Source organism: Lepidochelys kempii, chromosome 9 (assembly GCF_965140265.1).
Source record: "Lepidochelys kempii isolate rLepKem1 chromosome 9, rLepKem1.hap2, whole genome shotgun sequence".
Taxonomy (NCBI): domain Eukaryota; kingdom Metazoa; phylum Chordata; order Testudines; family Cheloniidae; genus Lepidochelys; species Lepidochelys kempii.
Genome location: NC_133264.1, coordinates 84555804 through 84580371, shown reverse-complemented (window position 1 = coordinate 84580371; position 24568 = coordinate 84555804). Strand labels below are relative to the sequence as shown.

The window sequence follows — 24568 nt, the reverse complement described above, 5'->3', positions numbered from 1 at the left end:
GGGGCTGGTAGCACAGCCGTTTAAAGTTGTCCAACACCTCCTGTTATAAGATCCTGTTTTCAGTTGCTTCTAACTTTGCCAAACCATTTAGGCTGAGAACTTCCATGCCAGGTATATGCTTCAGGTTGAATTTTGGAAAATTTCAACCAGAACATTTCAGATGTTTTTGAGAATGAGGCTAGGGAAAATGTTGTTTTGCCAGTGTTGATATATTAAAAAAAAAAAAAAAATCTGGTGACCTTTTCTGTGAAAACCTGTAGTGCCCCCATGCTTTGGAGCAGGAATGTGAAATTTGGCAGGTAGTTGGACTTTGTTTCAGGGATGTGCATTTTGCTTACCCTGTGAGAATCTGTCCAAATTTTGCCAAGTTATAAGCCTTTGAAAAAATTGCAGTTTTCACATGCTTTTTAGACTTAGATTTTAGCAGCTAAATTTTCTGAAGATTCCTTCCACATTGAGCATGTGCCTGGTGCTGAACAAAACTTTCCCTGCAAATGCAGCTTGAGGCTGCTGTGCTGGGTCCAGGCACCTGAGCTGAGAGCTTCTGTGCTCTATGACTGCACCTACTGGGCTCAGGCAGCATGGAGGGAGGAGGAAGCTGTCTGATTTGAATAAAGAGTGGACAAGAGCTGGACTTGCAGGGGTAGTGACTTAGGACAAGGAGCCTGGGAAGAGAGGGACTGTGTGGAAACTGGGCCTCGAGGCTGGTTGGAAGTGGGAGGGGGAAACTGAGACAGGCAGCTGGGAAATAGTTGGGTACTGGGAGCTAGTATGTGGTGGTGGGAACTGCTGAGCTTGGATGACAAGATGTGGGGGATTGGAACTGATAGGGGAAGGAGGCAGGGAGTGAGCCTCAGTGGGAAGAAAGGAGAGGCAGATCTTCACCATCTCCTCATCAGAACTGGTATTAGCTGGGGAAAGATCCTGGGACAAGCAGCCTGGGGTGGAGGAGCCAGTGTTGATGGGAAACGGGTGGAGGAGTGTCAGCTGGGGGCCAGGATAGGTGAGAGAGATTGGGTGAGAAGCAGGGAATGGGGGAACTGTGACTGGCTGGGCAATTAGACTGGGAGTTGAAGGGAGGGGGGAGCCTGACATGGGAATGAAAAGCCTGAGAAGTGGATAATGAGACTGGGTTGAGGAGCCAGAGGGGGGCTGGGACAAGGACATATTCTGCAATTAATAAAGAACCATATTTTCAACTAAATTTTGTGATCTGAATAGATTATAGGACTGAGAACAACATATTACATGTAATTCATTCACACACAGACCTCCCATACATTTCATGTGCTTAGGGTGAACTAGAGTAAGAAGAAGCTAAGACACATTTTCTGCTCTGTTTGAATTGCAGTAAATGTTTCAGTGTTTGAATACAGGGTTCTGTTCTAAGCTGGTCTGTAGAATCGTGCCATAAAGGCAACTTCTTTGAGATGGGCACTGGAGGCCTGCATGCTGCTGTCTGTGAAGTATGCAACCGATAACTCGGTTGGGGAGGCCAAAGGCACTCAACAGAAAATAAAGAGCAATTGTGTTCACTTCTACTGCTGAACTGAGCTACTGTAAATCTTAAGAGCAATGTTAGAAATCTAAAGAGAGATGGATTAGGAGCAGTTGTAATAGAAAAGTGCTATTGAAATTGGCACAAGAACCACTGAGAATAAAGAACTGGGAAGCCAACACAGTGATAAAGAGTTGGGTAAGAACAGCAGCAAATACTATGCAGACTCTTAATTGCACATTGCTGGGCTTTGTCTGGGCTGTTCAGACTCTGAAAGTCTCACATTATTTATTCAGTGATATTAGGTTACTATATATTCAACTTTTAAAAATCCATACTCACTTCTGGATATCTCCATTGATGTCTATTGGTCCCATTTATATTAAAAGGACCAGGACACTCGTTCAGGATGGTATAAAATCATCAAACTGTCTGCTAGTCTGTTTTTTAGCTTTCTGCCAACTGCAATAGCTTTACCTTCCTTCTCTAAGTGCAGGATAGTCACTAAAGAATCTTTATTCTGGGATGTGTCATAGTTTAAATATCTTGTTGGAATGATATTTAGAAAAGAGAGATTTCAGAAAAGCCAGAACTGTTCTCCTTCAGGAGGAAAAAACCAACCTATCTGAATAATTTTCTTATTCCAACTTATTGAAAGTCAATTGGACTTCAGGTAAAATTTTCAGAAGTGCCTGAGTTCATGTACAGGCACCTACATAAGTGGTTTGTTTATTTGTTTTAAGAAATTAAGCGACTGCTGAACACTTTTTGAGTATCCGGCACTTATGTAAATACCTAACTGGGGATTTCGGGTAACATTTTAGAAAGTGCCTAGGTCCCACTGACTTTCAGCGAGATCTAGACTCCGAAGTCAGGTAAGCACTTTTGAAAAATTTATCTTTAAGTTCCTAATTTTAAACACACACTTCTGTAAATCTTGGCCTTGTCTTTGTTTTGTTGGGTACTAGATGTAAGGGCCCAAACACAGATGCTGCATCCAAACATCCTCAAAGTGTGGCCAGTTCTGTTCTCACACAGTGTGTACTTTCTCACTTGAGCCTTTTTTTTTTTTTTTTTTTGAGGTTATACTGAGATTGACCCTAATTCAAATAGTCCATTAGTCATAGGAGAGAATAACCTGATTGATTTAGCTGTAGTAAATTAATAATAGGTGGTATGTTTCATGAATGGGGTGTGAGCTGAGTCTTCCAGACTCATGTTAATGCTTGTGTGGATTATTTGCATTATCCACCATTGTTTGCAGATGATGCCGTTTAGTCCATGAGTAAGGCTAAAGCTTTTGTCATGGGTATTTTTAGTACAAGCAATAAACAAAAATTCATGGAAGCCTGCGACCTGTCCCTGACTTTTACTAAAAATACCCTGGGGGGAACAAACAAAATGCATCCTTGGCTTGCTTGCTGCTCCTGCGGCAGGGGCTGACCGCTGCTGCTCCAGCCCCAGGGAGCTGACCCAACCCCAGCCGCTGCTCCGGTGGCCCTGGGGCTGGCCACCAGTCAACTGTTCTGACGGCCCCGGGGCTGGCAGCTGCTCCAGCCCTGCCCCAGAAGAAGTCCCAGAAAGTCACGGAATCCATGACCTCTGTGACAGAATCGTAGCCTTATTCATAATCAAGTAAACTTTACTCTCCTATGAGACAGCTCACATACCATTAATCGGCCACATGCAACATGATGGATCTACACTCCCCCACATGGGTACTGTGAAGATTAGTTAGTTAATGATGTAATGGGATGTGCAAGTGGCAGTTTATTTTAATAAATTAAAAAACAAAATAATGCTTAATGTAGCTCTGGTTTGACTCATTTAGAGTAACTAAAATGCATGCTGGTTTTGTAGAGAAGAAAAACAGAAGAGTTGAACACATGCAAGTGTTTCCCCAAATGTAGCTTGGAGGTTAAGTTTAGTGGATAAATGAACTCTTGTGCCTGTGGATCAATTTGCTATCCCAGCAGCTCAAGCTGCATAATGTGGTAGAGTAGCTTGGTATGGCTTGGGTAATCTTTGTTTTATTTTATAAGGGCTTCTTGAGAAGAGGGATGACCAAGTTGCTTTTTAAACTATTGGAGAAAGTCACCCAGTACTTTTTCAGTGGATAGTTACTCTTCCATAATCTTTTGCATTATTAATGTTTATCTAGTCAATGATTGATCTAGCACTGGAGAACTAAATGTCTTTTATTGATACCATATACATATGTTAACTTCAACTCCATTAAGCATTTGTTTCAGTACCAGCAGTATGCTTGCACTTTTTATGGCATGAATAAAGACACCATCTCTTGCTCCAAAGAGGTTGCATTCTGAAACACAATCTGACAAGAAAACACTGGGAAACGCCTAAATTGGGGAGAGGGTGGGATAATATTGATAGGAGTTAGTTAGTGGATCTTGCAGAAGAAATGTTTGCAAGGGGGGTCTGAACAAAGAGAGAGTGGGAGACTCATGTACTGGCAAAGGGTGTTTGTTGTAGGAGGGCAGCCTGTGAGAAGCAAAGTAAAGGAGCAGTGATGCAGATGTCATTACAGAGTAAAAGGGCTGCTGGTGGCTGGGATATGAGGAAGTACAGATTTTCTCTCTCTCAGATGTCATTGTTCCTCCTTCCATTTCGTCTCCCCCAAAGTGGTCCATGTTAATGTAAGCAACCCACAGTATAGTCAAACTGATGACTGTCAAAATACAACCTGTATTCTTTTAAACTGGCTGTTCTAGTCTGTTAAATAATACAAGAGTTATAAACTCTAAATTGCTACCTGTCTGTGTCAAGCTGTTGAGCCTACAGTTTTGTTTGTCTCAAAATATGAACTTAAAAAAAAAACAATTTGAAAGGTAAAGGGGACATTGTTGAATCTGAACATGAATTTTAACTTCTCTCCTGGGCTTTCTCTCTTCTAGCAGTTAGGAGAGTGGGGATTCCTTTCCCTCCTTTGTGGCTCATGCAGGGGATACATGAGTAGGACCGTGCCCGATTGCCTCCTCTTTTTAATTATATCATAGAGTTAAAAGGACCTGCTAGTTACTTAAATGGTTTGTTTTTTTAGTGCCGCTCTAGAAGTATGAATATAGTCTTACCAGTTTTCGTTCTACGTTTGACCGTGTCTCTTCCTTCCCCACCTGTTTCTAGTGAAGCTAAATTAAAAAGAGTTTCTCTGTATACATTTGTCAGTGATAATAGAATGGAATATAGGCCTCAATACGAGTGAAGATGGCACTGGAATGTCCCCAAAAGCATGTTTTTATTCTCAACACCGTAGGTTTTCCTGCACAATTAGAGGATAGATGTCGTCAGCCTTGCCACAGCTCTCCTTATCCCTAGAGCCCGCAAATCTGTGGATATCCGCTTTATATCTGCGAATGCAGATATCTACAGACCATTTTTGCAAATCACGGATCAGATACGGATACAGATTTTATATCCGCACAAGACTCTCCCTATCCCCAAGTACAAGCTTGATGAGTTATGTCACTCCTTCCATTCTCATGCTTGCATAGTCTACATATATGTACCACAAGACCTACTTGTACTCGTATTGGCTTTTACTAGAGTAACCTGTCTTACCATCCCTCCCTCATCTAGCCCTAAGGGAGAGACTCATTTCCTTGATCATTCCTGTAATGACATTGATCATAAAGATCTACAAATCTCCTCCTGTCTCAGGCAGCATGTAGCTCTGGCACCTCAGGAACAGTTCAGGGAAGGAACTGTCATTTAAGAGTCACATTACATTCCCTTGCTCCACGGTGAAAATAATCTGCACAAGCTCTCTGCCACTAGTAGGTTACTTCTTCCCCAGTGTTAGATAAGCGTTGCTGACTAATGTGTTGGGGAAGGTGGGACAAAAGCTGCCCAGGTTGGCAGAATAGGCTGACTTAGTGGCACCCCAGCACATTAGGTGACACTCCAAAGGGCCCAGACCCGTCACAACAAGCCTCTCAGTCTCAGCTGTTGAGAAAGGAAAGTGTTGCATAAATGAGGTTTTGATTGACTTCTAAAGCCTGCCTATCTGCTGATAGATAAGAAAGGGAATGTAATCTAGTACTGTAGTTAAGAATAGAGCATTGAGAGTCAGGACTTCTGGGTTGTACTCTTATTCTGCCATTCACTCACTGTGACTTCACCATGTCACTTAACCTCTCTCACTGAATTTAACCACCTGTAAAATGGAGATAAGAAACTTAGTCTTAGGAGAGCTTGAAGCTCTTGTTGGTTCTCGGAAGACAAATATCCTGAAAACCAAGTGCCAAAAAGTGAAACTACTTATAGCTGGCATTCAGCCAAATAATGCAAAAAAATCACTGGATTTCCCCCATCTAGTATGGATACTCACTAGTAGATGTGGTAACATTACTAATAGACAGATGGAATCCAGGTCTAAATGTCTGAAAAAAGGCAACTGGCAAAATTACCTTTAATTTAGATGTAGTAATACTGTTGTACTCTTTGGTCTATATATTTTTCAGAAGAAGTGTTTCATCCTTTGGAGAATAGCAGTAGGGAGCTTCAGAACCACTAGTCGCTGGAGGATTTTTGAAATGCAGAACAATCCAGATGTGGTTGAATAGAGATCCGAGCTGAAAAAATATAGATCCATCAAATCTCAGAGGAGCTTGGAAAACCCAGCCAAGAACTCTCTTATAAAATGAGCTCTTGTGTTTAAGTGGAAACCAATGGAGAAACTTTCTGAGCTGCTCTTTTTAGAAATTCTCTTACACCAACACTGTCTGTCACCAGAATAGGGCTGTCAATCAATTAAAAAAATTAATCGTGCGATAATAGAATATCATTTAAATATTTTTGGATATTTTCTGCCTTTTCAAATATACTGATTTCAATTACAACACAGAATACAAAGTGTACAGTGCTCACTTCATATTTATTTTTGATTACAAATATTTGCACTGTAAAAAGCAAAAGAAATAGTTTATATTTCAATTCACCTAAAACAAATACTGTAGTGCAATCTCTTTATAATGAAAGTTGAACTTACAAGTGTAGAACTATGTACAAAAAATTAACTGCATTCAAAAATAAAACAATGTAAAACTTCAGAACCTACAAGTCCACTCAGTCCTACTTCAGCCAATCGCTCAGACAAACAAGTTTGGTTACAATTTTCAGGAGATAATGCTGCCCATGTCTTGTTTATAATGTCACCTGAAAGTGAGAACAGTTCACGTGGCACTGTTGTAGCCGGTGTTGGCCCCTTGGCTGCTTGGAGACCCCTCTGGCTCACAGTCCTACTCGAGCCCACGGAGCAGAGTTTTGGCTACTCTGTCTAGCAGCATCTTCAAATGTCGATTAAGGAATTCCCCCAACAGTAATTTAATTTGTTTGATTTTTATACTTTTTTTTCCTCAAAGGAGTCACATGTCTTAAAAGCGTGCCCAGTGGGCGTGTGGCTACTAATTTTTACTGAATTAATACTTTAGGAGGAGACTGCAGAGTGGTGCCAACTGAACATTAACCCACGTTCACTTCCTTATCAATCATTCACTTCAGCCTCCTGCATGATGTCCTTCAACAGGGTCGAGTTGCCCCGGTCAGCCCATGCTCCACTCAGGATGTTCTACAAGTGTTGTTTGCTTTTAAGTGGACATATTTGCTGACCCAAAGATCAGTACTGATCATACACGCAGCATGGAGCCAGTCAGTTTCACCTCTGCCATCTGTCCGATGCTAAGAGAAGGCTTTTGCTCACAGAATCTTCTTTTGCAGTCATGTCAAGCCATGTTCTTACCATTCGTTCAGTATGTTCCGTTTCATCATCTGAGTCAGATGCCACCAGCAGAAGGTTGATTTTTCTTATTTGGTGGTTCGGGTTCTGTAGTTTCTGCATCGGAGTGTTGCTCTTTTAAGACATCTGAAATCAAGCTCCACACCTGATCCCGCTCAGATTTTGGAAGTCACTTCAGATTCTTAAACCTTGGGTCGAGTGCTGTATCTATCCTTAGAAATGTCACATTGATACCTTCTTTGCATTTTGTCAAATCTGCAGTGAAAGTGTTCTTAAAACGAACGTGTGCTGGGTCATCATCCGAGACTGCTATAACATGAAATATATGCAGAATGTGGGTAAAACAGAGCAGGAGACGTACAGTTCTCCCCCAAGGAGGTTAGTTACAAATTTAATTAACACAGTTTTTTTAATGAGCATCATCAGCCTGGAAGCATGTCCTCTGGAATGGTGGCCGAAGCATGAAGGGGAATATAAATGTTTAGCATATCTGGCACATAAATACCTTGCAATGCCAGCTACAAAAGTGCCATGTGAATGCCTGTTCTCACTTTCAGGTGACATTGTAAATAAGAAGCTGTCAGCAGTATCTCCTGTAAGTGTAAACCAACTTGTTTGTCTTAGCAATTGGCTGAAGAAGAAGTAGGACCAAGTAGACTTGTAGGCTTTAAAGTTTTACATTGTTTTGTTTTTGAGTGCAGTTATGTAACCAAAAAAAAAAAATCTACATTTGTAAGTTACACTTTCACAGTAGAGATTGAACTACAGTACTTGTATGAGGTGAATTGAAAAATACTATTTATCATTTTTACAGTGCAAATATTTGTAATAAAAATAAAGTGAGCACTGTACCCTTTGTATTTTGTGTTGTAATAGAAATCAATATATTTGAAAATGTAGAAAAACATCCAAAAATATTTAATAAATTTCAATTGGTATTCTATTGTATAACAGTGCAATTAATCGCGATGAATTTTTTTTAATCGCAGTTAATATTTTTGAGTTACTCGTGTGAGTTAACTGCGATTAATGGACAGCCCCACACCAGAGTTTTTCATGACCTGTGACATATATAGAAGGCCTAGTCAGCTAGATCAGATTTGCCTTAGTCCAGGCTTCAGCACATTCTCCAGCCTCTTGCTATCTACATTCAACAGCATAGTTTTAAATCTAGCAACACTCCTAAAACAGACAATTGGAAAACTCTTAAGTAATAGCCTGGTAATAAGTTGGAGACAAGTTTCCAAATGCAGTGCCTCATGCAGTTGCTCCTCTAAATTCCCTGTATGTGGAGGTTATAATAGTGCCACTTTAGTAAAAAGGCCAGTTTACATAATAAACTTGGCCTCCTTCTCCCCACCAAAAAAGACCTGTAAAATGTGAAAACAAAATGCATTAAAGAGGCACTGTTAGGTTTAAAAATGTTTTCTTACTACCTTAAATATGGTATTAAATGTTAGATTCCAGGGTTTTTTTCCATTTTAATTGACTGTTCAGTGCTCTGTTTAGTTTTTCCATCTCTCAGCCTGGTTAATGAGAGTAGATTAGTCAGTTTCACACTTGTTTAAAAGTCGTTAGTCAACTTCATTTTTAAGATCTCATGCCACTGGCCCATTGCTGCAGTGCTTTATTTGCAAACACTGCAGGAGACACTTATTTAAATAACTCTCTGTTTGGACTGGAGAAATAAGTAATGGAAACGTTTCTATTTTGCCAAATTTGACCGGACAATCAAAGCACAAAGTGCTATAAAGAGCAAACAGTGAGAAAATGGTGTAAAGGGGCTACTCGAACCTCAGAAAGACAAGGAAATCAGAGCAAATACAAAAATGCTGGACTGTTAGTAGAAGAGCTAGATGAATACTGCAATCACTTTCCTATTATATATTTCAAAACAATAAATAAATTTACTTTTACTACATTTGCTTTTGGCAAGTATTCTAGCAGTCAAACTTTACTGGTGTGAATAAATATGAAGGACAAATTTCAAACTTAAATATTTGCTGGAAGCAAATTTCCAATTGTATAACCAGGAATGTAAAATCAAAATTTTACATTCTGATATGCAATTTGCAATTCATGTTGTTAGGATGTATGTAATTAACCACCAGAAAACAGAAGCAGTATCGCATGACTTATATGACTATCAGCATGACCTTTGAATATCCTTAAACTTTTTGAAGACCAAGAAGAATTTGCTGAATTTTTTTCCGGTTAATTCTGAATAACAAATCTGAGAATGTTTGGCTCTCTGTAAGCAGTGAAACAGGGTAGGGGTGAGGGAAGAGAGATTCATTGAGTATGATCTGTTTGTTTATGATCTGTTCATCCAGCTGTTTTCTGTTCCTTTGCAATTATTCATGGTTTTAAAAAAAACAAACACCCCCCCCCCCAGAATATCTATTTCTGAAGAGAGTGGTATTTAAGGGGGGGTGCGTAAGGCTTGATGGTAGACTGAATGCCGCATTTTCTTGCTTTGGATGACCTTCTTTTTGGTTTATGTGTCGACTTCGTTAACAGAGTTCTGTGCAGTTTAATAAAAGCATTTCTCCTTGTTGCTCAGGCCTCCCACCCTCCACTGGATTTTCTCTTCTTTCTCTGCTGGCTTTCCCCCACCCCATGCCAGCTTAGTTTGGAGACTTGTATAGCCTGAGTCCTGGTTTTTACCACTGTTAAAGCTGATGCATCTGTTAGTAAAGAATATGTTTGCTGCTGAAGGCCACCCTCTGACTGTCTATATCCCTATACAAAGCTTGTGCATACAACAGCTAAATAGGTGTTCACAAAGTCACTGGCTTTTATCTAAATACATTTGTTGTCCTGTCAAGGAGTACGTTGGGTTTTCTTTCTTTCTTCCCATTTCTTGAACACTTGGATTTTCAGAGTTTACAAAAATAATCTTTCCATCTATCCGTCCATCCGTCCTTCCATCCTTCCTAATTAATCATAATATTTCCTCTGAGCTGAATAACTAGGTAGCTGTATTCCCCTTTTAGTGATTTTAAAAAGGAAGGGAATTGGCAGGGGATTCTTTAAATAGCAAATGTAACATTTTTCTGACATCCTTCTCTTCCCACCCAGTCACTCCTGCCCAGGTACCCACAAGCAGCGAAAGTATGTTTTGAAAAATGCTGCTCTTCCAGTACTTGGGAAATGGATGGTTGACATTTTGACGGTATCGTTGCCACCCTGAAATGTGCCTTCTGCTGTGTGTTACTGGAGGATAGTGAAACCAAGGTTGCATCCTCTGCCTGCTTTCCTCCATCAGCTACTGCTCCTTGCTTGGGAGGGAAGGAGAATTGACATGGAATGACGATGCTCCTCTTTGGCTGATTTATGAGTGTAATAATAGGGGCCAGATACTGATCTCTGTTATGCTGGTGAAAAGCCAAACTGAATTTGATCCTGTTTGTTCATTTTCCTGTAGAGCACAGTGCATCTGTCTTCAAATGGAAGGATCCTTTCCTGTGACTTAGATTACCTTTGATCTGGGAAAAGGAAGCATGGCAGACCAGACTAAGGGCTTGTCTGCACTGGCAAGTTTCTGCACAGTAAAGCAGCTTTCTGCGATCAAACTGCAGATGCGTACACACTGCCACGCCACTTGGTAGAAGACTTTCTGTGTCTGTTTACTTTACTGTACCATGGAGCTGTTGCCTGCTGTAAGGATAGGTATCAAGTTGCTGGTATGTGAGTGACTATGCCAGTATGGGAATAGGTATATAAATACCCGTCTTTAAACCTTTGAGGATACCCAGTAAAAACTAGAAATTTTCAGAAGACTGAGCAGATAGCAAGCCGAGGGTACTTATGCCATCATTTATAATTTTAAAACCAATCCTATGATACCTTTGTTTAGAAATCTGACACGTGTTTGCCTATACACCATCCCAGCTCTCTGCCAGGAGGTTGTGAAGCTTAGTCTGTTAAGCACTTTGGATGCTAAGGTGAAAGATGCTATACAAGTATTTAATTGACATGAGACTTGAAAAATAATGTGTCTAAACGTATGTGTTTTACATTCATTATTTTAAAATGTTCATATTGGGCATTCTAGGTAAATCTGCACTTTTGGGAAGGTGGGGAGGGGGATCACATACACATTGCTTTAAAAGGTCAGTCCCAAGAGAGAGACTTGCGAAGCTAAAAATATCAAAGGCCTCAGTAACCCCCATAAAGCCCTGCAGCTCTGTCTCCTGCTGAAGAGGCTGACCTGAAAATGAGAAGCAGTGAATTCTGTTCTCTTCTGTATTTACTTAAGAAAATACTTCCTTACTTGCCTCTATTGCAGTGAATGTATTTTCTGTTAGATCTATATGCCCAGGCTGGGAGATCAATCTTTGTAATTACTAGAGTGACAGAATTGTTTCAGTAGATGCCATTTCTTGTTCTTCTCTGGTGGAAGTCGGCCATCCTGCAGAGAGTTACGTTACAATGTTTCATATACTTTTAAGTAATTGGATCTTTCTGCAGTGTGTGCCACAATAGGAAATGGCTGGTCCAGTTTGATGGCCTGTTTTTTCTTTTGACCATTTGTTTCCCATATACAAAGTGCAACCACATACATATATTGTTTGTTTGTTGTTTTTTAAGATTAAGGGAAATACCAAACAAAAGTGAAGTCTCCATTGGGAGAGCACTTTGTGTGTCTCCTGTGCAACATGTGGCATCAGCTTTACTTCTCAAGTGACATCTGCCTTCTGCCAAACTGCTGTCAATTTAAACATGCAGTGTATGGGAAACAAAACCACAAGGTACATGGGACCACAATGATAAATTCCTACCATTAAGACCATCAGTTCAAAATACATTTTTAAATTAAACTAAAGGGGCTAGAAATATTGTTTCAGAATACTTTTTTAGCAGGGGAAGGAAATTACAGGCCCTCTGTCAAATGCAAGTAAGAAAATGTACTTCAAATTTTAATGTGCTTGGTGGCTAGAGGAAAATCCAGGCACTTTAAGTACTGTCCAGAAAGTTGTCATGGTCCCCATGGGAAAAATGGTCTGGGCCGCAGTTTGAGGGATTAAAAAATTCCCAAAGGAAGCAATAACTAAACATGAGTGGGGAAAGTGTGTAATGTTTAGCGTAAAGATGAAACATGCCAGGAGCATTATTACTCGGTGTTTTACAAACATTAATCCTAACAATCCTCTGTGCGCAGTGGGAGGAGTGTCATTAACTTCTGAATGGTTGGGGCATCTGTAGGGGAGACGTTGAGTTCGATCTTGCAAGGTGCTGAGCATTGTCCTTCTAAGAGGTGCTCAGTATCCTCAACATCACTGGGAATTGAGGGCACTCTGGATTTGCTCAGCAACTCACAAAATAGATCTTTGTGACTTGCCCAAGGTCATATAGGGAGTCAGTCCTTATGGCCATAAATTGGGGACCTCTAGTCCTGTGCCCCAATCACTAGCTTTGGACTCTCTTGTTTTAAGAAATAGGTGTGTGAAGTTTGTATGCATGACCAAAGGTAAATTAATTAGAATATTACTATGGCTTGGAATTGCTAAGAAAATTTTTGGTCACCTATTTTCATGAACCCTCCTTTTCAGGGGCTGAGGCTGCCTTAAAATTTTGGACTGTGAAATGTTTTGTCTCTGTCTGATGCTTGCTTTAAAAATGGCTCTTCCAAAGACACTACTGTGCAAATGTGATACATCCCTCTTAAGGAAACAGTGATTATAGCCCCAGTGCTACAAGATCTTACTCACACGCTTAGCTTTGAACACTTGAGTAATTCCATTGGCTTGTGTAACTGCAGAGACAGGAGTCTTGGTGCCTAATTGTAGGGTTTAATATGCTTTATTGGTAAATAAAATACAGACTGTGCACAATTAAGCAAAGTAGAAATTAACCCAATTGACTGAAGTGAGGCATTTTGACCTCTTACATAGATAACATGCATTTAAAAGAAGTTTACTACATATTCCTATCAAAATTCTGCTGTCCTTCCCCTATCTCTGCTGTGCTTTCTCTAACCTTTCATGAATGATTGGGCTTCTACTGTGTTAACCAGCTTTAACATATTGAACTGTTAACTTGTGAATTGTATGGCTATGACAACACTAATCAGCGCAGAATACCCAGTGCTTCTTTAAAATAACACACAAAAAAATACCCTCTGCAAGCTTTGGAATATCTTGCGGGTGGTTTGTACCATCTGCTGGGTCAGAGAATCTGTCCTTAGCCAGTAGCTTTTGACAAAATATTCTTTAGAGGATTCTTAGCTTCTGTCATTTGGGAAGTTGTCCCCATGGGTCAAAACTTCAATTCTAATGGAGACAGTGATGAGACCTGGATGTAAATTAAACGTGTCTTTTATTTCACAGGCTTCTTATGAGGCTGGAGAAAGACCATTCCCTATAAGGTGATGAATACCCTCAGTTCTCACTGAAGTGAGCAATATTGCCAACCCCAAGCATTTATAAAAGATCATATTGGCATTTCACGTGTGAGTGGATACCTTTGAAGAAATGTCACTTTTTAAACACGTATGAAGATTTGTCGGATATCAGTCAGATTTGCTCTCGGTTCCTTGGGGGGGTGGTAGTGGCTGTGTCTGCCTTTCTCTCCTGCAGAAGAAGGCACTAACTGGGTGCTGAGGTTACACATTGGCTTGGCAAACTGAATGTTTTTTCAAGTTGGCAGATTTTCAGACTAGTTTTTTATTTTTCTGAGGCATCGTCTTGGTTTTGTTAGGGGCACATTCTTACAAGGTGCAAAGTGGTTAGCTGCTCAAGAGGGATTGAGTTAAATCCATCCTCCCATCTCCCTCCTACAAATTCAACTCCTTGGCAGGTGCTCAGGCTCTAACCTAGTGCCTTTGCCATGTTCCATCTTGTATTGATTTTAATGCGCTCGAGGGATATGTTAGAAAATGGCTGCTGCATAATTTAATAGTTTATTTTTGTATTCTAACAAGTTTGAACTAAATGGAAGAATCTTAACTGTGTATTTATTTCAATGCTGGGGAAAAGTCCCGGGGCAGGTCTAGATACTGTACCGATGCAGAAAACACACCATTTGTGGAGTGGTCACAGCAAACTCCTTTTCTCCACTGCCTCAAAGTCCCACTGCTAGGGTGCAGGTAAAGTAGTCTAGTTTCTATTGCCAATTTATTTTGTGGCCTCTGCTGAACTACTGAAGTCTCATTCCCAGCTGAGAGTGCCAACAAAGCTGTTATAGTGCCTAGATATTCTTTGAAAACAATGCATGATAGAGCCCACTTAAATTAAATGAATTTATTTGTTCAAAAAGAGGAAAGTTCGTTACATAGAAACTTAAATGTTACATGAAAAGAAGGCTTCTATTGCAGTATGAAAAAATCAAGGCTTTCCCCCAGAGGACCCACCACCCTTTTGGTTTTGAGCGCTTCTCTAACCATACTTGAAGTGCAAGATTCAGATTTGGATCCAGACTTTAAACACCCCAAAGTTTGTGTGTAATGCACTGGTTTTGTATGGATAATGTTGCTCCCTAGTTTGTGATCAACAGAGACAGGATAAAAGATCTACAACTGCTGTCTGCTGAGAGAGTGCTCCTTTAGCTCAAGTGACAGAGGTCTTTGCTTTTGGAGCTGTAACCCCAGAGTTCAAGTCTCAGCTGATCCTGGGTATAATATGCCAGGATTGTCACTCTGTCGGTGTCGCTTTGAAACCTAGAATGTCTGAGTCAATGTGAAGCAATGGAAATAGCAGCAAGTATGGTTGAGAGCTCTTTTTGTTTAAAGTATCACCAGGTTCAGTCATCACATCTGAGGTGTGTTACTGTCCAGTTTTTAAGTTCTCAGCCATTTTGACTTTATGAATTATACCTGTGCAGAATGATTGACTAAGTTACCACACTTGTGCAACAGCATGGCTTTAACTTCTACAGTAAAAGCTGTGTTATCTGGCACTTTACCATCCAGAAAGCTCTATAAACCGGCATTTCTGATCTTCGTTGAAATTCTGGTTTATAGTCCGGTTGGTGCGGGGTCGGCAGGCTCCCTACCTGACTTCATGTGGCTCCCCAGAAGCAGTGGCACATCCCAGCTGCTCCTAGGTGGAGACACGGCAGCTCTGCACGCTGCCCCTGCCCTGCCCCGAGCGCTGGCTCTTTAAGGTTTTGGGTTTTTTAGTGTCTTGGGATAGATTTAAAATGTGTCTAACTGCTCTGCTCAAGAACTCTCTTCTGTCTGTGTCACTTTGTATAACATGTCAAGATTGCTGGGGTAAAATACGATAAAAGGCCAAGGAGCTAGTTTAGTATTTTAATATTTCCCTTGTGCAACATGAGTATCTTTGCGGTACAGACAGTAGGCTAATGCAGCCACTAAACCCATTTTGGAAAGTTTAATTCAAAGCAGAATCTGCCTAATCCTTGGTGTGTGTGTGTATGTGAGAGAGTCCTACAGGGGCTATACGCTATTCAACTGATATGCGGGAAAATATCATCTAAGAAGTATGCTCCTTTTTTGCCTCTGCACACAAAGCATCAGTTATTGGACTGTTCCTACGCAGCCATTGGATTAACTTGATCGTTAACATAATGAAGTAAAATGATTTGCTTTTTTTAATGCAAGAAATTCTGATTTGGTTTTGAGGTTTCTTGGTAAGTAAGTGACTTGAGGCCTTTTCAGTTAAATTTAATTGATATCTTTTTTTTGTACTTTGCAACCACAAACATTCTGTCTGCTGACTGAGATGAGATTTTGAATGCTCCAAACAGTAACTGAGACTCATTCATTTGATAGAATGAATGAAGCAAATAACTTGAGTGAGTGAATAATCCAGTGTATGTTACCCTGTTAAAAACCTGCATTGGAATCCAAATATTCACTGTACCAATAGCTGTCTGGTTAAAGGCTCACTTTCAGATTCTAATGACACAGTTCATAATATTGTGTTGTTTAACCTTCCCACTGTTGCTGTAGCATGGTCATGGTCTGGTAGTAATTAAATTGAACATCTACCAGGTGCATATACCAGACATGCCCTGCAGCACCAGAGAGAGGTATGTTTGCTGAATATACCTGATATTTCACTTCGGAGAAAGAGTTCTCACATAGAGCAATTTGATATTTGGAGTACTGGCCTGGCAACAAAAGAAGTCATTGGATCCTCCTTTTAACCAAATGGAAGATATTTTCCACTGATGCTCTCTATTCATGAAGGCAAAGTAATGAAGTTGAATTGTTCTGCAGTCCAAATTATATTAAGATCTTGGCTAGTTTGGTGCTTGTGTGTGTTGCACCAGAAGGCAATAGGTGTTAAAATGTAATTCTTCTTTCCGCTAGCGATATTAATCACTTTGTATCCTGGTTAAGATTTGCTGATGCAAAATATTTGAACAATTGGATTTGAATTCCAGCACCGGGGGATGATGACTTTAGAACTAGTAGATGTCATCCTCTCATACCTAGTTTTTATTCATAGATTGGAAAAGAGAAAACAAGCTTTCCCACTTTTTTCAACTCCCAATTGTTTTCTTAATTGACTGAACTGAATTAATTGACTGAATAAACCGAGATGAAAATATTGTTACTGCACCTGCAGAATAGGCTACTTCTGTCAAAAGCTGGTTTAGAGACTCAGGTCCTGGGTGACTTGTCAGTGACATCTGTTGTCAGATGTCACCGGTGTGGTGCTCTACTCTGTTCAATGTTGATAACAGGTGTGTGTGTGTGTGTGTGTGTGTGTTCTCCCTGTGTGCTGTCCCAGCTCTGCACAGATAGCTGGCACAGCAGATCTCGAGTGAACCACCCAATGACCACAGACTCCGATAAGGTACGAAGGCATCCGGCCAGGTTTATTGCCAAACGAAACAGTCTCTAGCTCCCCGGATCAGATGTCTACAGTTCTGCTAGTACATATGTGCTCCCTGACAATGGACCAGCTCAGTCAGTGGTGGGATTCTCCACTGCCCACTAGGCCAGAAAAAGACATCCACTCGGGGTTGCATTCTTATACACAGGTACAAACAAGTTATACATCACTCCTGACGTATCGAGGTACAATCACTCTGTGTGTTGGGGTGCTGCCTCTCTTCTAGTACATGTTGGTTCGAACAAACAAGTCTATCCATCATATTATCCTTTTGAGCCTGTCTTTTAGGATGGGTCAGCCTGTTCCTCATTATTTCTGTGGATTGTGTTTGTACCGGTCTGTTCTGTTGCCATCCTGGTCCATGTTTATCCTATTAGTGCTTGATACCCTTTAGATATGTGTATACATCCAATTAGCAGCCTCCTTCTTGCCAACTTTTTTGAGCAGGGCCTGCCTGTGGCTCACAGCTAACTTTGCTTTATGTTAACAAAGTCTTGACCATTCCTTTGGTTCAGGCCTCAGGCACCTGATACCAAGGGTTTATGTTTCAGGGCCTCATCTTACTACAACTTCCACCAGTTGAGTAATTTGACTGTCTTTAAAACTTGGCAGAAAATACGTACTACTTAATATCATTTTTTTATTTAATTTAAATTATATTAATATATTATAAGAAGGCTAGGCCTTACCATAGGTTGTCAATTTGAAATTTAATTTTAAATTATATTAAATTTGATTTTCTTTAAAAAATAAACCTAGTTAATTTATACTAAAAAATCCAATTTTTTTTTTTTTTGTTCTTAAAAATCATCAATTTTTACCCACCTTGTCTGCTGTTCCAGTATCATTGCATTATCCTTGATCTCAGGAAATGTATATCCATTTACTGCTGCAGTTCATACCAGTGCTTTGGAAAATCACCACTGTTGCCTTAGATAACTAGCTTCAGTATTTGCAGTATTTGCCACCTCTTCCCGCAGTTCCCATTGGCTGGGAATGGTGAGCCATGTCCACTGGAAGCTGTGAGCGGCTGTACCTGCGGACGCTCAGGTAAACAAAGCGTCTCGCGGCCTGCCAGGGGCTTACCCGTGAACAAGCCGCTAACCAAGTTTGGGAATCCCTGACTTAGCACAACAGGGCCTTGCTGCTGATTGGAGCTCTGGCAGCTATCACAGTAGAAATAATTAATAATGATGTAGTTTGCTCTTGCACAGCAACAGTATTTGAGGAGCTCTTGTAATGGGGGAGCATTAGAGATGGCCTGGACATCAGACTTGAGCCCTTTGGACTTGGGGAAATAAAGTTTTAGATGCCACTTTTGCTGCTCAGATCTATGTGAAGGTGGTGTGGAATCTTTAGCTTGATAATATTTTTAAACCCTTTCCTGGTACAAAGGCCTGCTGTAGCTGGAACAACTTCCGACTGGATGGACTATCTGTGACATGTGGGAGAAGGAGAGAAATGTTGAGGAAATTAATTTTTAAAAAATCATATCGATAACCAGCTTTTTTTGTTTAATATTTCAGATTTTTCTCCTCGCCTGTCCCCCATGTCGTGGTGCAATGATTCTGTTCAGGTAACATCAGTTCTCTCTCTTACTGCTTTCCTATCTATTTGCATAATGTATATAGGTTGTAATGCTTTGACTTCAGCTATGTTTTAAAATTATATATCTGGGCTCTGTGTGTCATGCACTGTAGCCCAGAACTGGCTGGAATGAAAAGTAGAAGGCTGTCTGAAAGTGTACATGACTTAAATCAGGGCTTGTTGCCATACTTAAACTTGTTTCCTTATTTTAAGGGTGTTTGATGTCTCTAGCAATAGGCAGTGACCCAGCAAACTCAGTGATGGATGCAGGTGTTCTTGCACTGATTAGATTCTGGGCTTGTGTAATCTACATCACATGCCTTATGCCCTTTGATTATCTCCCCCTACCATTTTTTAAAATGATTAATTCCTCTACGTCATTCTGCAGGTTCTATAGGATTAACAGATCATTCTAAATGCCATAAAGATAGAGTTAAACATTAAATAGTTGTACCAAAATTCTTACCAGTTGCTCAAACAGATTGACAAATATTTAAAGCTTAATTTCTTTTTTTAAAACATGACTTACTGGTGCTAACTTGAAAGTTAGAGTTTTTGCAGTAACACTCTGTTTCCAATAAGAAACTCAGTGTGACCCAGTGGATAGAGAGCTCTGGACTGGGCCTTGTGAGACCTATGTTCTATTCCCAGCTTTGCCTCTGGTTTGCTGAGTAACGTGGGGAAGTCACTTCACCTTCCTGTGCCTCAGTTTCCCTATCTGTAAAATAATGTAACTTAACTCCATTTGTGAAGTGCTTTGAGATCTATGGATCTAAAGCACCATATGTGAGCTATGTATTGTTGTTGTTATTACTTAAGATGGAAGCCGTAAGTTACCAAAATGCAAGACAATGACATTCTTGCAACGATTAACATCACCACATTTAAATCCCAGTAAGTACTGATCTCAAAGTCCAGGTGTGCACAGTCCTGGGCCTTTAAAATTCCTTTTTTTCAGAGAGAGGGCACTGTAATTTTTTATGTATTGGAGGAGTTCACCGTTCATTGGAACTCGCCCTGCAGGGCAAGAGGAATTTGAAAGGGCTGGGATACTGTGGGTGTGTCCAGTGATGAGCTGCCAAAATCTTAACAACCAGTTCCCTCCTCACCCCACGAGGGGGTTGTGGCTCCCCCCCCACTGAGCCCTGTCCCATCAACTCCTGTCCCCTGACTGCCCCCGGATCCGGGCAGGAGGGTCTCGTGGGCCACCGTAGTGGGTGCCCACCCCGCCCCGCTCCTAAGAGCCAGAGGGACCTGCCTTACAGGGGGGCGAAGTGAGGAGTCCCAGCAGTGCTTACCCGGGGCAGCTCCCAGGAAGCATCCGGCAGGTCCCTCTGGCTCCTAGGGGCGGGGTAGCATAGCTAGGGGGGAAGCAGGGGGAATGGCCGCTCCCCCCACTGATCATATGAAAAGTGGCGCCTTAGGCACTGACTCCGTGGGTGCTCCGGCAGCTCCCCGCCCAGCCCCAGCTCACCTCCGCTCCGCCTCCGCCCCTGAACGCACCGCCCCGCTCTGCTTCTCGGTCCCCCTGGGTTACCTGCTGTGGCATGGCCGGCCCTCCTCATGCCCCCCCCGTCCCCCATCCCAGCTCCCCTTCGCTCCGCCTCCTTGGGCCTGAGCGCGAAGCTGCTGCTTGCTTCTCAGCCCTCCCAGGCTTCCCGCGTGAACAGCTGATTTGTGGGAAGCTGAGGGGGGTGGTGGAGAAGCAGAGCGGGGTGGTGCATTCAGGGGCAGAGGCAGAGTGGAGGTGAGCTGGGGCCGGGTGCGGGGAGTTGCCAGTGGGTGCTCTGCACCCACCAAATTTTCCTGGGGGGTGCTCCAGCCCTGGAGCACCCACAGAGTGGGTGCCTTAGGTGCCACTTTTGGCCAGTTGTTAAATTTAAAAGCCCTTTTAGAACCGGTTGTCCCTCGTGGGACAACCGATTCTAAAAGGGCTTCTAAATTTAACAACCGGTTCCAGCGAACCGGCTCCAGCTCACCGCTGGGGGTGTCTACACTGCAATTAAAAATCCATGACTGGCCCATGCCAGCTGACTCAGGCTTGTGGGGCTATTTAATTACAGCAGTAGTTCTCAAACTTTTGTACTGGTGACCAGGGCCATCCCTAGCTATTCTCGGGCCCTACAGAGTCCCCCCATGGGGATGGGGCAGGCCTTCGCCGGGGGGGGGGCTGGCTTGGGGGCCAGGTGGAACCCGCTCTCCAGCACTCACTGGCGGCACAGACCGGGCTGGGGCCGGGTCACTCCACTTACCACGTAGTGAGTGCTAGGTGCCTGCCCTGCTGCAGAGTCTGCAGGGAAGGGGCGGGGCTGGGTGGGAAGGAGCGGGGTCAGAGGCTTTGGGGAAGGGGTGGAGTGGGGGCGGGGCTGGGGCGGAGCAGAGGGTGGGTCTATGGGGAAGAGACGGGGTAGGGGCTGGAACAGCATGCAGAATGTGGTGCCCCAAATTTCCTGGTGCCCTACGCAGCTGTGTACTTTGCGTATGGGTAGGGACAGCCCTGCTGGTGACCCCTTTCACATACCAAGCCTCTGAGTGCGACCCCCTTATAAATGAAAGACACTTTTTTATATATTTAACACCATTAGAAATGCTGGAGGCAAAGCATGGTTTGGAGTGGAGGCTGACAGCTCATGACCCCCATGTAATAACCTTGCGACCCCCAGTTTGAGAACCCCTGAATTACAGTGTAGACATCCAGGCTTGGGCTGGAGCCTGGGTTCTAAGACCCTGCGAGATGGGAGGGTCCTAGAGCTTGGACTGCAGCCTGAGCCTAAACATCTACACTGCAATTAAACAGCCCTGCATCCTGAGCCCCATGAACCTGAGTCAGCTGGTAAAGGCCAGCCATAGGTGTCTAATTGCAGTGTAGACGTAACCTATAGCAGTTGAAAGGCAATGAACCTGATTCTTCGTTGTTGTTCTACGCATACAGCGTAATGAAGCCACAAAGATACTGTAAGGCAGTGGTTTTCAAACTTTTTTTTTGTGAACCACTTGCAATTGCTGAGGGTCTCAGCAGACCACTTAATGATCTTTCCAAATGTTGCTTGTACCGTTAGCTAACTATTGTAAAGCGCTTTGGATAAAAGTGCTATATAAAAAAACCTTAATAATTAACGTTTGTTTTTGGTTCTACAAATAAAAGCACACAACTTATATTTGAAATTAGTAGTCTTACCTTCCTAATGCGATTGATGTGCCCTCTCTGGCTGCCGCAGCCCTGCACATCCCAAATCCCCCTCGCCCCCCTCTTCTCACCCCACTGTCCCCTCCCACCTACCCCTTATTCCCCCCAAGGCCACCACCTCACCTTACCTGTGTGTCCTCTCTAGGGTCCCGGCACCTAATTAGTGGAGCCACGCCTGTGCAGCTCCACTAATTAGGTGGGTGGCTCTTCATTCTCTCGTGAGTGGCTGCTTAGGTGCACACCTTAGAGGGAACTATCCACGGACCACCTGAATGGAGCTCGCGGACCACTGGTGATCCACAGACCACAGTTTGAGAACCTCTGCTGTAAGGGATCCCTGGGAATTCCACAGGGGAATCTACAGCAGGAATAGAGTTGCTGTGGCAATTCACACCTCCTTTTGAGGGAGGGAGCATGTTCAGAGCGGTATCTTGCTGAGGCAACGGCCCATCTGTCCTGGGCAGCTGGGTACAAATTAGAGAAGCCAACAGATTACTGTATCCTGTGCCACGGGCCACATTAACATCTGGCAGCTCCAGCATAGGAAAAGCGAAAAGCCAGTTTTGCTCCTCTCCTTCTTCGCCATTAGGGTCAAGCTCAGCTAGGACTATGGGCTTCATGTTTTCTCTAGAATTGTATTTTTTTCAAAGTGCAGGTGGAGAGTGATGTAATGCCCATACTCTCAGCTAACTGTTTTTATTGGGGGAAGGCGGAGGAGGGGAGGAGAGTAATGGGAGGAATTATTTTTTTATTATTTTCATAGATAGCGTCTCTTCAGAGGCTTTCTGATTTGTGCTGATTTTCTATTGCTACATGAACAGAAAAATAAAACTTTCTCTTCCCAATGTCCATAAAACTGTAACAAGCCTATTTTGAGGCTAATCTGGTGTGACGTTATGCTGTAAACTCATGGAGCATGGCTTTGGTATACATAAGGAGCTTTTAAGTATTCCTGTTGGATAACAATAATACTTAGCATTAGCAGTGTACACTGGAGGATCTCAAAGGACTACCAGCATTCATCTGAGCCAGGCTTGGCAAATATTCTCAAAGCTCTTTATAAAGCTGGGTAAATCACGTTCTCTTCATTTCACAGATGGGGAGACCATGGCACAAGAAAGGCTAAGTGACTTGCCGAAGGTGGCATGGAGAGTTGGTGGTGAAGCCAGAGCTTTCAAAATGAAGTCGTAGTTCTTAGTCATCCTCCTTACATATTGGCAGAGCCTAGAATGTGTGACGTTCTAGCACAATAGTGGGGTAGTGGAAAGAGTTAGTAACGTGATTTTTCTGCCCCAGCTAGTAACCTTTTCTGTTTCTCAGCACCCAGTCTTTAGTATTGCTAATTACTGTGCGAGTGTCTGCACAAAAAATGCTCACTGTGAGAGCTGTTGGACATTTTACGTTTAATATCAGGGAATAGGCTTTCAAAATGCCATATTGACTCCAAGGAAATCTCTTATGTGGATGACTTGCAGCAAATTCAAAAACAAAATGCAATCAGGAGAAGGGAGTGAACACTGTATGGATTCTATTGTGTGGTCTTGGGTGTACCGAATTTTGCAAAAGCTACATTCTCTTGTTTCAGATATGCAAAATACATGTCCTCTGCCAATGATCAGCTCTGTAACTGATGCCTAAGATTTGGTTTCCTCTTGCAGTCTCCATTCTGATGTGTCCTGACCCCAATAAAACCCTGCCTCTGAGAGAGAGGAAAAATTAGTATTTTAATTTCACAGGTTGTGTGTCAGTTTGGAAGAAGTGGGGATTCTGAAAATTAAGTGGTATGAGCGGATGGAATTTTTAAAAGAGGAATGTGGGTGGTCTACTCTTTGGAGGGCTTTCTGTGCTCTAATGTCCAGATATCAGGCTCCTTTATTGCATTTAGGATTAGCTTTTTATATTATAATAGAATCTGCTTACACTTGTGCATGGACCTTCTCTTTTCCTTTCGCCATGTGAACATGTAGACTTTCTTAAGGGAACGCTGGCCTTTGGCTCTTGGATTGCTGAACACAGTGCAAAGTCTCATAAAAAAACCTTCATTTGATTTCCCCCAATTTCAATCAGAACTGTTTTTTCTTTTTAAAAATGAAAACCACCCTTTTTCCTGGGTCTGGTAATAGCTGTTCCTGCACCCTGATGTGCCTGGTATTGTGTGGTTTTTGAAATCACAGTGACTGATTTATGGTGTGCTTTGCAAAGACATTTTTATTTTAATTGAACATTGTCCCTACAGAGTCCAAAGGAAAGAATATGTGTAATTGGATTATCCCTTACAGTATGTCACTCGAGAGAACCTACAGTGATAAATGCAGTTTCCATGTTCTTTGGTCAAGGTTATTAGAACTGTTAGCATGAATCCCTGTGAAATTTCCATATTAGTTTGATTGATAAAATAGCATGTCTTTGAACCCTTGCTATATGAGGCTAAATCTTGCAGTCCTTACTCCTTGACTTCAACAGGAGTTCTGCCTGAGTAAGGATGGCAGGATATTGCCTGTAGAGATAAAAGGTAAAGTGTTTATAATAAAGTGACTGGATATGTTAAAAGGGGACAGACCAAATAGCCCTGATAGGATTTTTAATGAGTTTGTCCAGGGGACTGTGTGACTTGAGATTTGTAACAGGATACAAATCCTTGTACCCCATGGTCATTGTTTCTGGTCCAGCTCAGTTTGGGTAGAGACTGTAAAACCTCACTTTCTGATGGCTGTGGTGGCTTGTGTGAAATG

The 24568-nt window shown here is 42.1% G+C and overlaps 1 protein-coding gene across 4 annotated transcripts in view; it reads left to right on the top strand.

Annotated features, from left to right (window-relative positions):
• The window catches only part of TMEM164 (transmembrane protein 164), an 86624-nt gene that overhangs the window by 25742 nt on the left and 36314 nt on the right, over positions 1-24568 (top strand). The window contains exon 2 of one of the 4 annotated variants that reach the window (XM_073361206.1): positions 18589-18638. The exons of 2 other annotated variants lie outside the window; for them this stretch is intronic. In XM_073361206.1, coding sequence (XP_073217307.1) covers positions 18589-18638 — 50 coding nt within the window. Of the gene's footprint in view, positions 1-18588; positions 18639-24568 lie in introns of those variants that run through there. One more of the 4 variants, XM_073361208.1, reaches the window with a different exon arrangement.